Raw genomic sequence first — 14,872 nt, 5'->3', positions numbered from 1 at the left:
ATGCTAATTCGACATTAGTACTACACTTCATAGGGTAGGAGATATTTAACATTAAAATACGTAAAAGAAGTGGAATACATGACCTATATTAAAGGTCATGGTCCAGGCATTCCAGTTCCAATTCCATATATTTTTCTGGGGCAGCCTCACTGTCAAATTCTTTTTCCCAATGTTGCCATGCCACATATTCTGCTTTCTGATTTAAAAAAAAATACGGTCCTCCAGAACACCGCTCCCCCTCCCACCAAAAAAAAAACGCTGCTATGAATAAGACCTAAAAATCGGAGAGTATTACTCTTTTTGTAAGCTGAAAATCTGGAGGGGATTTTACCAGAAACAATTCCTGCGTTCAGCTCCTCACTCCCTCTAATAGTCCAATATTAAACTGTTTAATTTGACCTCTGTGACTACTAGCCTGTACACGGGGCTGGAAACAGTGGAGTGCACGAGATAACTTCACTATACTCGAATATTCCGCAGGGTAAGCACGCTTGGAGCATCAGATCAATGGGCAGTCGCGGCTTTCATTCTTACTCCTGTCCGCTGACAACTAAGACGGGACAACTCTCAGTTTCCTGTTCTGTTAAGAGCAGCCAACATGCCAAACTGTAGGACTGCAGTGAAAATTAGCGTTCGTATCTTCTTAAAAGTGGATTCCCTACCACCCCACCCCCACCTCAGGGAACTCGTAAAAGGAAAGGTTGAGTGACACCAGACTGGAAACTGTAAAGCCACAAACTTTTAGTGCCTTGCCCGCCGGGAGCTTGAATTTCAGCAGCGGCTCCTTAACGCACCAAGCTAACAACTTCGAGACACAACCCAGAACAGAGTGGGGTGACGGTTACTCACTTCTAACATCCAACACGACACTGTCCCCTCCACCTCCTGGAACTCCAAAGCCAAAGCAGCCTCCCTTCGGGCCACCTTTACAGCCTCCTCCCAGCACCGCCGACCCGGAGCCCCCGGCGCGGATCGAGAGTCCCAAGCGAGGCCGCCCGGGTCTCCGCGCCCTAAGACTCCCCAGAAGTCGCCGCCCCGCTTCCCGCCGAGCCCACCGGCCCGGCTCCTCAGTCCATACCCGCGGTCCCGCGGCCCGCCGCCGCCCGCACCTCTCCCCCAGACAAACCCGGAACCGGGAGCCGGCCCCCGCCCTGGGGCGGGCTCGGGCCCAGGCCGGCCGCGGAGTCCCCGGCTCCCGCCCCGGCCGCCCCGAGACGCTCGGCGGGGAAGCGCCGGGAGGCCTGGCCGCCCCTCCACCCCACCCGGAGCGCGCCTCCTCCGGGCCGGGGCGGGACACGACTCACCTTCGTACTGCAGGTCCACCAGGACCAACAGGAAGGGGAACACCGAGCCCAGCCGGCTGGTCACAGAGCCGGGGGCCACCATGTCCGAAAGCGCGGGCACAGAGGAGGAGCAAAGCTGCGGGGCCCACCAGCCCCCGGCCGCGGCGCTCAGGCTGCAGCTGCGGCCGCCCGCCCGCCGTCCGCTCCCGCTCGGGCCTAAGGCGGCTGGCGCCCAGGGGAGGGAGGAGGCAGCGGCGGCGGCGGCGGCGGCGGGCGGGGCCCTGGCTATGCCACTCCCCCAGAGCCGCCGCAGCCCAATCGCCTCCTTCCTGGCTGCGCTCCTACTGGGCTCGCCGGGATCGTGGTTCGCGCTGATAGGCCGCGGGGGCCGCCGCCCCGCCCCGTCTCTGATAGGGTAACGTGGAAGCACGAGACGAGGCTGCGTCCGCCGGTGGCGGAGCTGTCAGGAGCTCTAAACTGCCGCGGCCGGGCCGAGGGGAGGCGGCCCGGCGAGGCTTGTGTGGCGGCCGCCGAGTCCGCATGCGCAGGCCGCCCAATTCTTTTTGGGTCGGCCCCCAGCGCGCCGGCTTGGCTAGGAGAAGGCTGTCAGCAATCCGAGGTTTTCCGGTGTGTTGTTTGGAGAGAGAGAAGGGAAGCCGACGCGTCCGGGATGAGAAGCCAGACCTGGTACCAGGAAGTCTTCGGGGCTGGATTGCGGAACAGGATGAGTCGCAGAGCCTGCTGCCCTCTGGCTGAGCGTCTCTGAACCAATACGGACTGAACCCTGAGGAGAGCTCGAGAAACGATCAGGAGAACCTGGAGCGCAGTAAAGTAGGGTTAACCGATGGAGCCAGGAATATTTCAGGGAGCTTTTCAGACACAGTCAAGTACGTTAGGGTCCTAAGGCAGGTTAAGTGAGAATGGCATGGAAGCTTGGGACCCAGCCCCCGACCGTCCAGGGGACCAGCGTGTCCAGAAAAGAGCAATTCTGGAAGATTTTGTGCAAAAGAAACCTAGGAAGCAGAGCAGCTAAGAGGGCAAAGGGCTGTTGAGAGTACAGCCGATGTCAACTATAAGCGGCGGGGGGGGGGGGGGGGGGGGGGTCGGGGGGCGGGTTGGGGGCCGTGGGGAAGAGCTGTTAGGACTGGATTTTGTATCTTGTTCTCGTGAGATGAAACTTGAGAGACGTGAACAAGATAAAGTTCAAGTGCTGCAGTCTGAGCGTTAATCTTGTTCACATCCACTTCCTCTGGCATCCCCAACACAATGCACGCTATACACCAGCGATGCTTCCCATTGGGTGAGACAGTAATGCCTTTCTGTGTTAAGCGTTGTCAAGTGTAAAGTTGTTACTTTTCCAGATTACGCTTGCTTCCTTGGTGGTACTGTACACTTTAGAACTCATGAATGATAAATAGCATAGGGAATTCGTGATTTCCTAAAAAATACACTCAGAAGGCTAAAAAGCTTTCTAAGCTTTTATTCCAGAGGGAACTAATGCAAAGGAAATGGTTTGCAGAAAGGAAAAACAAGCCAAAAACACAGTTCCTTAGTAGTTGTGGTGGAAAGTAATACAATATAATGTGAACAGGGGAGGATTCAAATCCACGAAATTTTGCTGCACACCACACCTCTTAGCTAAAGCTATCTTCCTCTGTAAAGTGGGTATGACACTGATAGCCTCAACAGTTTGCTCTGAGATTTCATGAAGGGGGTACAAATTTTTCTAAATTATAAAGTATTATGTGGGCTTCCCAGGTGGGGCTAGTGTTAAAGAACCAGCCTGCCAGTGCAGGAGATGTAAGAGATGCTGGTTTGATCCCTAGGTCGGGAAGCTCGCCTGCAGGCAGGCATAGCAACCCACTCCAGTATTCTTGTTTGGAGAATCCCTTGGACAGAAAAACCTGGCAGGCTAAGATCCAAAGAGTCAGACACAACTGGAGGGACTTAGCACACACACATGCAAACAAGTGTTATTCATACTTCTAACAAGAGTGAGATCATGAGACTCCTCTTTGGAATTTTTGTTTTGTTTTGTTTTGTCCTTTCCCCTATAGGGCTTTCCTGGTGGCTCAAATAGTAAAGAATCTGCCTGCAATGCAGAGGACCTGGGTTCAATCTCTGGGTTAGGAAGATCTAGAGAAGAGAATGGCTACCCACTCCAGTATTCTTGCCTGGAGAATTCCGTGGACAGAGGAGCCTGGCAGGCTACAGTCCATGGAGTTGCAGAGAATCGGGCATAACTGAACAATTAACGCCTTCACTTCACTTTTCCTTATTGACCATCACAAGGCAGTGTTAGTGAAAAAAGAGCAGATGATTTTAGTGTCCACAAGTAGTTAGTGAAGACATCATCTGGATAAAGTACTGTGGCCAAGGCAGCTAACAAAATGTTGAACATAATGAGGACAGAATTTTGTGAGCAAATAATTTGTTATTGTTTAGTCGCTCAGTCATGTCTGAATCTTTGCCATCCCATGAACTGTAGCCCCCAGGCTCCTCTGTCCATGGAATTTTCCAAGCAAGAATACTGGAGCGGGTTGCCATTTCATTCACCAGGGGATCTTCCCAACTCAGGGACTGAACCCAAGTTTCCTGCATAGCAGCTAAATTCTTTACCACTGAGCCACCGTGGGGAGCCCAAACAAATAATGCTATACCATGACTTATCACCAGAATGCTGCCTGCCTGTGATTTTGATCGTAAGGAAGAACAGTGCTAAAGAAGTTCTAAGAATGAAAATTAAAAATGATTAAGGAGAAGATAGACATTGTGCTGAAGTGAAGTCACTCAGTCGTGTCCAACTCTTTGCAATCCCATGGACCGTAGCCTACTAGGCTCCTCCATCCATGGGATTTTCCAGGCAAGAATACTGGAGTGGGTTGCCATTTCCTTCTCCATAGATAATAAATAACAAGGGCCTTCAGTGTTGAGTGATTTTAAAAATTCACTGATCAACTTGCTTATCAGTGAAGCCTGAAATCTTAAAACTAAGGTTTACAAAGTATCCCGTGGAAGAGAGAATTTTATAACAAAGAAAGGAAACATTATTTTAGATTGCAATTAGTGTCCAGGGCTAAAATTATCTTTATGTATAAAATGCTTAGAAATGTTTTCTCCAGTGCTCATCTGGGCATGGTTTTCACCTAATCACCCCTGCCAATAAAATCAAAGTAATCCAGTGATTGTAGAGAAAATTATAAATATTGTTTGCATTTATCAACATTTATGCAGTACTTTTAAAAATTAAATACCCTACAGTAATTAATAGCATCTATTCACTATGATATTAAAAGATTTAAAATAATAGTAGAATATTTAAATTGTGGTATATGCAAAACCACCAATATTATATAATTGTAATATATAAAAATATATTGATTTGTGTTTACTGACCAATAGTTTAATACTGGCAAAGAGGAATGGACAGATCTAGAACACAGTTTCTGGAGGTAAAGAAGATAAGATTTGCTGATGGGTTAGCCATGGGGAGAAATAAATGGTTCAAAAGCAAGTATGATACTTATAACATCTTTTTGAACCAAAAATGGAAATCCACTCCAGTACTATTGCCTGGAAAATCCCATGGACAGAGGAGCCTGGTAGGCTACAGTCCATGGGGTCGCAAAGAGTTGGACATGACTGAGCAACTTCACTTCAAAAATAAAATAGGCAGCATTGTAATTCACATATTGAATGATGTAGTATACATCCTTCTACATTTATCTTTATGAACTTGAGCTTTCATTTCTATCAAAGGGATTTTTAAACATGGGCTTACTTTGTCAAAGACTGCACATTTGATGTTTAAGATATACTGTTAGACTATTTTCCCTAAAAGTCAGGGTAATTTGTATTCCTAACAACTATCCCCACATACCATCACCAAATATAACTGATTTCTATAGTTTTTGCCAACCTGATGGTAAAACATTACCTCTCTAAGTTTACTACTTCTTTGCAGCAATTTGAAGACTGATCCGACTTCGGTGTTCTCATGTAGAAATCTGGCTTTAAAGCCAGTCCTCTGTCTGTTTGACCACCTTCCTTTATGTTGTTAGCAGGCTTCTGGCCACATCAACCTGTCTCCTTCATCACATCATTTTCTGTCTTTATTGACCTTCCTCCTTCATCTTATAAGGATCTTTGTAATTAATTATTTAGAATCCCTCCGGATAATCCAGGATATTCTCTGCCCACAACAGCCTCAATTTACTCACATGTGCACAATCCCTTTTGCCATAAAATACAAGGTTGTTGGGGATTCAAAATGTAGATATCTTTAGAGGGGGAACTATTCAGCTTAATGTGATACTCCCTCCCCCCCCCCGCCCCACTTCAGGCGGTAGACCTGAACTCCCCTTTCCCTTGAATGTGGACTTACTGACTAACTTTTAAAGACTAGGGTGGAGATTCGCAAACACTAACTTGGCCAGGTGGTCAAAGTAAATATTACTAACGTGAGGCCATAGATATTCTGTATACTCCTGATTCAAAGTCATGGGCAGGGTACTTCACCTCTGTGATATTCCTTCCATTCTATAATCTAGTATAAATATGAAAAAAAAAAATCACCTAATAGAAAATCAAGGGACTGTCTTTAAAATACCTGATCAGTACTCCTCAAAACTAAATAGACAAGAGGACACTAAGGAGACATGATGACTAAAAGGTGCTATCTTAAACCAGATCCAGAAATAGAAGGTGGGTATTACTGGGAAAACTGCCGAAATCCACATAAAGTTTCCAGTGTAGTTAATAGTGATGGACCATTATTTACTTCCTTAATTTTGACAAATGCACCATGATTATATGTAAGATGTTAGCAATAGGGGGAAATAAATGAGTGTTTAGGACCTCTCTGTAGCATCCTTGCAGCTTTATTCTAAAATTTTTTCAGAAATAAAGTGTACTTAAATGCGAAGGACTACAGTATCAACAGTAATGAGTGATTGTATCCAATAAGTTTTTTTGCATCTAAACTTCATTTTCCTTGCAGAAGAAAGAGAATTAGCACTTTAGGGACACAGTTTCTATGTTGTCTAAAACCTGCTCCTCTCTTGTTTTTTTCCTGTTTTCCCTCTTTTCCCTTCACTTGGCAAATCGTTAATTACTTGATTTAAACTCTGTTACATATACACTCTAAGAATATTATAGTCCAGATAAAATGTCTATAAGAAAAAGTTCATTAACTGTACTTTGTTTTTAAAATATGAACAAGTGCATATAAATGATAGCCTGTGTTACAATAACTGTAAGATAAAAATTTTGAAGCATGACAGGGATTCTTTACTATTTGGTTCTGCAATAAAAGGTTTAAAATTGTATTTTTAAAGGTTCACATACTATTTCTGATAAATAGGTGGATCTTTCAACAACTGGGATGAGTTAATATTGACTTAAAGACAGCTCTTTGTCCACCAGCATGTTCACTGCAGCGTTATTTACAATAGCCAAGACGTGGAAACAATCTAACTGTCCATCAGCAGGTGAATGGATGAATATCGTGTGTTTGGATACATATATATGCAATGAACTAGTATTCATCCATAAAAGAAGGAAGTCCTGCCATTTGAGGCAACGTGAATGGAGCTTGAGGGCATTATGCTGAGTGAAATAAGTCAAACAGAAAAAGACAAATACTGAATGATCTCACTTATATGTGGAAATAAAAAAATTGAATTCATAGATAAAAGAACAGACTGATGGTTGCCAGAGATGTGGGTGGGGAAGGACTGTGAAATAGTGAAGGTGGTCAAAAGGTAGAAATTTCCAGTTACAAGATAAAATATTCCTGTGACTGTAATGTATAGCAGGGTGACTATGTTTAACAATACTGTATGGTATATTTGAAAGTTGTTAAGAGAGTAACTCTTAAAAATTCTCATCATAAGGAAAAAATTGTAAATGTGTGGTGATTAAAGTTAACTAAACTTACTGTGATAATCATTTTACAACATGTATATTTCAAAACATTATGTTAAACACCTAAACTAATACAATGCTATATGTCAATTATACCTCAACAAAAAAGCAGTTCTATATCTTCTCCAGTTTTAATACATGATATTTCATATATAATAAACACTTAAAAACTTAAACCTTGTACGTTTCTAAGTTAACTAAATAAAGTTATAATAACCAATATCTTGAAAAAGACTTATAAAACTTCTATAACATAAATCATAAGGGCTTAATGCTTATTTTCCAAATCCTTACATCTAAATCCAAAAATATACATAATTGCATTAAATGTAAATGTTATAAATATAGTAATTAAAAGAGTGTCAAATGGATAATTCAAAAATAAATAACATGAATCAACTATAAGCTGTCTACAGGAAAGGTAAAATTTCACACTGATCAACTAATTTCAGCAAGGATGCCAAGATAATTAAATGGAGAAAATGTAGTTACTGCAACAAATGATGCTGGGACAACTGGATATCTATTCAATATATTCAAAAGAGTGAAATTGGACCCTTTCCTTAGACCATAAATGAAAAATAACTCAAATAGGATCATAGACCTGAATGTAAAATCCAAAACTGTAAAACCCTTGCAAGAAAACGGGAACAAATCTTCATAATCCTAAACTGAATAAAACCTTAGGTACAAAACCAAAAGCACAAGCACAGAAGAAAAATTGGATAAAATGAATTTCACAAAAATTTAGAAATTTTGTACTTCAAAAGACACCACTGGTGTTCTAGTGGTTAAGAATCTACATGCTGATGCAGAGGGCATGGGTTCAATCCCCAGTCCAGGAAGACTCCACATGCCCCGGGACAACTAAGCCCATGCGCCACAACCACTGGGCTTGAGCTCTAGAGACTGTGCTCTGCAATAAGAGAAGCTATTCAAGGCATTAGATCTGATACAGTGCCTGGAGAACTATGGACAGAGGTTCGTGACACTATAGTAGAGGCAGTGATCAAGACCATGCCCAAGAAAAAGAAATGCAAAACAGCAAAATGGTTGTCGGAGGAGGGCTTCTAGTGAAAACAAGAGAAGCAAAAGGCAAAGGAGAAAAGGAAAGATCTACTCATTTGAATGCAAAGTTCCAAAGAATAGCAAGGAGCAAGAAGAAAGCCTTCCTCAGTGATCAATGCAAAGAAATAAAGGAAAACAATAGAATGGAAAAGACTACCGATCTCCTCAAGAAAATTAGAGATACCAAGGGAACATTTCATGCTAAGATGGGTACAATAAAGGACAGAAATAATATGGACCTAACAGAAGCAGAAGATAAGAAGAGGTGGCACAGTGCACAGAAGAACTGTACAAAAAAGATCTTCATGACTCAGATAACCACGATGGTGTGATCACTCACCTAGAGCCAGACATCCTGGAATGGGAAGTCAAGTGGGCCTTAGAAAGCATCACTACGAACAAAGCTAGAGGACGTGATGGAATTCCAGTTGAGCTATTTCAAATCCTAAAAGATGATGCTGTGAAAGTGCTGCACTCAAAATGCCAGCAAATTTGGAAAACTCAGCAGTGGCCACAGGACTGGAAAAGGTCAGTTTTCATTCCAATGCCAAAGAATGCTTAACTACTGCACCATTGCACTCATCTTACATGCTAGCAAAGTAATGCTCAAAATTCTCCAAGTTAGGCTTCAACACTACAATGAACCGTGAACTTCCAGATGTTCAAGCTGGATTTATAAAAGGTAGAGGAACCAGAGATCAAATTGCCAACATCCGTGGGATCATCGAAAAAGCAAGATCGTTCAATAAAAACATCTGCTTTATTGACTATGCCAAATCCTTTGACTGTGTGGATCACAACAAACTGTGGAACATTCTTCAAGAGATGGGAATACCAGACCATCTGACCTGCCTCCTGAGAAATCTGTATGCAGGTCAAGAAATAACAGTTAGAACTGGACATGGACCAGCAGAATGATTCCAAATCAGGAAAGGAGTATGTCAAGGCTATATATTGTCACCCAGCTTATTTAACTTATATGCAGAATACATCATGCAAATTTCCGGACTGGATGAAGCACAGGCTGGAATCAAGATTGCTGGGAGAAATATTAATAACCTCAGATATGTGGATGATACCACACTTACAGCACAAAGTGAAGAATTAAAGAGCCTCTTGATGAAAGTGAAAGAGAAGAGTGAAAAAATTGGCTTAAAGCTCAACATTCAGAAAACTAAGATCATGGCATTTGGTCCCATCACTTCATGGCAAATAGATGGGGAAACAGTGGAAACAGTGACAGACTTTATTTTGGGGGGAGGTCCAAAATCACTGCAGATAGTGACTGCAGCCATGAAATTAAAAGACACTTGCTCCTTGGAAGAAAAGCTATGGCCAACCTAGACAGCATTTTAAAAAGCAGAGACATTACTTTGCCAACAAATGCCCATCTAGTCAAAGCTACAATTTTTCCAGTAGTCATGTATGGATGTGAGAGTTGGACTATAAAGAAAGCTGAGTGCCAAAGAATTGATGCTTTTGAACTGTGGTGTTGGAGAAGACTCTTGAGAGTCCCTTGAACAGCTAGGAGATCCAACCAGTCCATCCTAGAGGAAATCAGTCCTGAATATTCATTGGAAGGACTGATGCTGTAGCTGAAACTCCAATACTTCGGCCACCTGATACAAAGAACTGATTCGTTTGAAAATACCCTGATGCTGGGAAAATTTGAAGGTGGGAGGAGAAGGGGACGACAGAAGATGAGATGGTTGGATGGCATCACCAACTCAATGGACATGAGTTTGAGTAATCTCTGGGAGTTGGTGACTGACAGGGGGTCTGGTGTGCTGCAGTCCATGGGGTCACAAAGAGTCGGACACGACTGAGCAACTGAACTGAACTGAACCAACATGAGAAGCCCACACCACACAGCGAGAGAGTAGCCCCCACCTGCCACAACTAGAGAAAGCCCAAGCAAAGCAATGAAGACCCAGCACAGCCAAAAATAAATTAATAAATAAAATTTATCTTAAAAAAAGACACCATCAAGAAAATGAAGACAATGCATAAAATTGAAGAAATAAATTGCAAATCATATTTGGTAAGGGACCTTCCTTACCCAGAAAATATAAAGTACTATCTTAGAACTCAAAAATAAAAAGACAGCTCAATTTTTTAAATGGGCAAAGGAATTGGATAGACATCTTTTCCAAACAAGATATAAAAATGGCCAAGACAAAAGAAAAAGAAAAAAATTCTAATGAAGAAAAATGGGGAAAAAATGGCCAAGACATACATGAAAAGATGTTCCACATAGTTAGCTGTTATTGTTCAGTCACTAAGTCATGTCTGACTCTGCAACCCCATGGATGCATCACGCTGGGCTTCCCTGTCCTTCACTACCTCCTGGAATTTGCTCAAATTCATGTCCATTGGGTTGGTGATGCTATCTAAACATCTCCCTCGTTAGCCACTAAGGAAATGCAAATCAATGACAACTTCATACTCACTAGGATGGTTATAATCAAGATGAACATTAGCAAAAGCTGGTGAGTGTATGGAGAAATGGGAGCACTCACAGATTGCTATAGGGAATTTAAAATGGTGCAGGAACTTTAGAAAACAGTTAAACATCAAAATGTTAAACAGAGTTACCATGTGACCCAGCAATTCTACTCCTAGGTATATAGTTTACAGAACTGGAAACATGTTCACACAAAACCTTGTATCCAAACCTTCCTAGCTATTATATGTTCATAATAGTCAAAACGTGGAAACAGTCCAGATGTCCATCAATAAGAGAATGGGCAAACTGTGCTAAAAATCATAAAATGTTTTTGGCTATAAAAAGGGAATGAAGTACAGATGCATGCTACAACATGGATGAACCTTGAAAACGATTATGCTAAGTGAAAGAAGCTGCTTACAAAATGTCACAAATTGTGTGTGAAATGCCCAAGATAGGTAGCTCCATAAAGGCAGAAAGATTAGCGGTAATATGGAAAAATACTAACGGGCATAGAGTTTCTTCTTGGGATGATGAAATGCTCTACATTTAGGTAATGGTGATGGGTATACGTATCTGTGAATATATTAGAAACCACAGAGTCCAGACTTTCAATGAATGAATTCTCTCTTACGTGAATCATCACTTTAAAAAAAGTTTTAAAGGAACGGAAAAACATTAATCATGCAGACACCAATCAAAAGAAAGCTGGAATAGGCACCTGAAATAGTGAAACCTATAGAAACGGAAGGCAGAACTGTTGTCAGAGGGATGGGGGTAGAAAGAAGTGGGGACTTGTTCAGTGGGCTCTGTGAGCTTCTATGAGTTTCAGTTTCACACTATGAAAAAGTTTTCGAGGTCTGTCGCACAACAATGTGAATATACTTAACACTGCTGAACTGTACACTTTAAAAATGGTTAAGATGGTAAATTTTTTACCACAATTTAAAAGAATACTTTTAGATCTCAGCACAACTATGAAAAAAACACATTAAAAAGAAAGCTGGAGTGGCCAGCTACATCTACTGCTATTCAGTTGCTAAATCATGTCGGACTCTTTGCAACCCCATGCTCTGTACACCTGTCTCCGCTGTTCTCCACTCACTCCCAGAGTTTGCTCAAATTGATATCCATTGAGTTGGTGATGCTATGTAACCATCTCATCCTCATCCTTCTCCTTTTACCTTCCATCTTTCCCAGCATCAGGGTCTTTTCCAATGAGTCAGCTCTTCCTATCAGATGGCCAAAGTATTGGAGCTTCAGCTTCAGCATCAGTTCTTCCAACAAATATTCAGGTTGATTTTCTTTAGGATTGACTGGTCTGATCTCCTTGCAGAATCTTCTCTAGCACTACAATTCCAAAGCATTAATTCTTCAGTACTCAGCCTTCTTTATGGTCCAACTTTCACACCTATACATGATTGGAGTGGTTTGTCATTCCCTCCTCCAGTGGACCACATTTTGTCAGAACTCTTCACTATGATCTGCCATCTTGGGTGGCCCTATGCAGCATGGCTTATAGCTTCATTGGGTTATGCAAGCCCCTTCACCATAATGCTATGATCCATGAAGGGGCCAATGACATTAGTATCAGACAAAGTAGAATTTAAAGCAAAGAAAATTATCAGGGATAAAGTGGGACATTACATAGTGATGAAACGATCCATTCACCAAGAAGACAATAATCCTACATGATATGCTTCTAACAACAGAGATTCAAAATATATAAGCAAAAACTGGTAGAACAGAGATATTCATAATTTTAGTTGGAGTGGTCAATACTCTTCTGTCAGTAATACATAGAATGAATAGACAAAAAAATCAGCAAGAAAAAAATCAGTAGAATTGATCATCAAGCTACTAAATTTAATTGACATTTATAGAACGCTCTACCAATACACATTCTCTTAGCGCACATGGAACATTCACCAAGATAGGTCATAAAATGAACCAAATCTTAACCAATTTAAAAGAATTAAAATTATAAAAGAATTAGAAGAATTTAAATTACATAAGGTATGTTCTCTAACCATGATACGATTAACCTAGAAATCAATAACAGAAAAGTCGTTTCTGTTGGAAAACTAGGAAGGAAAAATCTCCAAAAGGAAAATCTCCAGATACTTGCAACGACACACTTTTAAATACTCCATGGGTTAAAAAGGAAGTATCAAGGGAAATGAGAAAATATTTTTACTCAAGTAAGAATGAAACTACAACATACTCAACTTTCTGGGTTACAGTTAAAGCACACAAAGTCCAATGTAGGTCCTGTGCAGATGCCTACAAGTAGTGAATAATATACCCAAGGTGTTGTGACTCTGCCAAAACATACAAGGGCTTGTGTTTGCCCAGAAACGGAAAGAAAAATAGAACTTGAATCCAGAAGTCACCTGTTCATTTATATCTCCATTGGCTATTGTGAGTGGCATGACTTCCTGTAACTTGAAAGGGATGCAGAAGTTTGTTGGCGCACCCGGATAATCAGTGAGCCCTAATATCAATATATCTGTTACAGTGACTGAGAGTATAACAGGGTTCCATGAACCAGGGTGATAACAGCAAAGACGGAAGAAAGTGTGAGGATCTGGAATATTGGCTCAGTTGGTAAAGAATCTGCCTGCAATGTGGGAGACCTAGGTTTGATCCCCTGGTTGGGAAGATCCCCTGGAGAAGGGAATGGCTACCCATTCCAGTATTCTGGTCTGGAGAATTCCATGGACTATACATACAGTCCATGGGGTCGCAAAGAGTTGGACATGACTGAGCAACTTTCACTTTTGGAGGCAGAGCCAATAGGACTGCTGATAGATGCAGGGATACAAGAATGGGGGAAGGCAAGAAAGAGGCCTGAGTTATGAAAATGAGTCAATCACCTTAGAAACCCAACAAAGAAAATAGTAAGTGCAAAGACCTTGAAATAAAAGCAGTTTTATGGTGTTTTAGGAACAGACTGTGGAAATGTAATAAACCTGGGGGACAGTAGTAGAATATGATGTCAGGAGGTAGGAAAGAATCAGATCATATGGTGCCATTTAGGCTGTTAAAAGGGAGTTTTTATCTCATCCCATTGAAAACAAGAAGTCACCAAAGGAATTTTTATTAATTAATTTATTTGGTTGTGCCAGTCTTAGTTGCAACATGCGAGTTCTTAGTGGCAGCATGTGGGATCTAGTTCCCTAACCAGGGGTCAAACCCAAACGCTCTGCATTGGGAGCATGGAGTCTTAGCCACTGGACCACCAGGGAAGTCCCTGGTTTTAAGGATTTTAGACAAAGGGCTGACATTATTAGCTTTAGGTTTAAGAGTAATCCCGCTGGCTCCCATATGAATAAGAAAGGGATAAACTGTGAGCCAGTTAGCAGACTATTGCTGTAGACCAGATAAAAGATGATAGTAGTCTGAACTACGGTGATAACAAGAGATGGAGACTGAGATACGCAAATAAATATGGCATGTATTTTGTTGGTGATAAATAGGATTGATTAGGACCAAGTGAGTAATCAGGTTCCTGGTTATAATATATTCAAGGTGTTGTGACTCTGCCAAAACATACAAGGTCTTGTGGTTGCCCAGGAATAGAAAGAAAAATAGAATTTGAATCCAGAAGTGACCTGTTCATTTACAGCTCCATTGGCTATAGCCAAAATATTTTTGATAGCTACTTAAGGCTCTGGAAAGACCAACTGGCAACTGGACTCAAAGCGTTCACTCGTTGAGCCTCTATTACAAATTCATAGCAATGATATGGAAACTAAAATGAGAAAACAAACAGAAAAAAAAAAAGAAAAGAAACTTGCTGGAGCCTAAGCCAAGATAAGTATTTCTATGGGCTAGAAATGGGGAAAACATCACAAAATCATGTGTCAGCAGAAGCCAAGGGGATGCTAGCCACTGTTTTAGACCAAAAGTAATCCAGAAATAATTTTCTTGTTCTCCTGGGTGCTTGACACCACCAGCAGCAGCTCTGTTATAACTTCTTGTTTACATGGATTGTAGAAACCTAGGAATGGGGAATCAAGCTGCTTCTGACTGGCTCTGCAATTTCAGCCTGGAACTGCCAGTACAAGACAGGAAAGAGGCACCATAGGGAAAGAAAAGTGGATATATCAAACCAGTCAATCCTAGAGGAAATCAACCTTGAAGATTC

At 41.8% G+C, this 14,872-nt stretch overlaps 1 protein-coding gene across 3 annotated transcripts in view; it reads right to left on the bottom strand.

Moving 5' to 3' along the window:
* DNAJC3 (DnaJ heat shock protein family (Hsp40) member C3) overlaps nt 1–1,975 on the bottom strand; it is a 61,474-nt gene extending 59,499 nt beyond the window's left edge. Inside the window, exon 1 of one of the 3 annotated variants that reach the window (XM_069601917.1) lies at nt 1,305–1,975. In XM_069601917.1, the coding sequence (XP_069458018.1) occupies nt 1,305–1,386 (82 nt within the window). In that variant the 5' untranslated portion in view covers nt 1,387–1,975. Of the gene's footprint in view, nt 1–849 lie in introns of all 3 variants that reach the window. The other 2 variants (XM_069601919.1, XM_069601918.1) reach the window with 2 other exon arrangements.
* Between the last annotated feature and the right edge of the window lie 12,897 nt (nt 1,976–14,872).

The sequence above is a fragment of the Ovis canadensis genome, chromosome 10, assembly GCF_042477335.2.
Source record: "Ovis canadensis isolate MfBH-ARS-UI-01 breed Bighorn chromosome 10, ARS-UI_OviCan_v2, whole genome shotgun sequence".
Classification (NCBI taxonomy): Eukaryota; Metazoa; Chordata; class Mammalia; order Artiodactyla; family Bovidae; genus Ovis; species Ovis canadensis.
The sequence above is the reverse complement of the archived record's forward strand: the minus strand, read 5'-3'. Positions and strand labels throughout refer to the sequence as shown.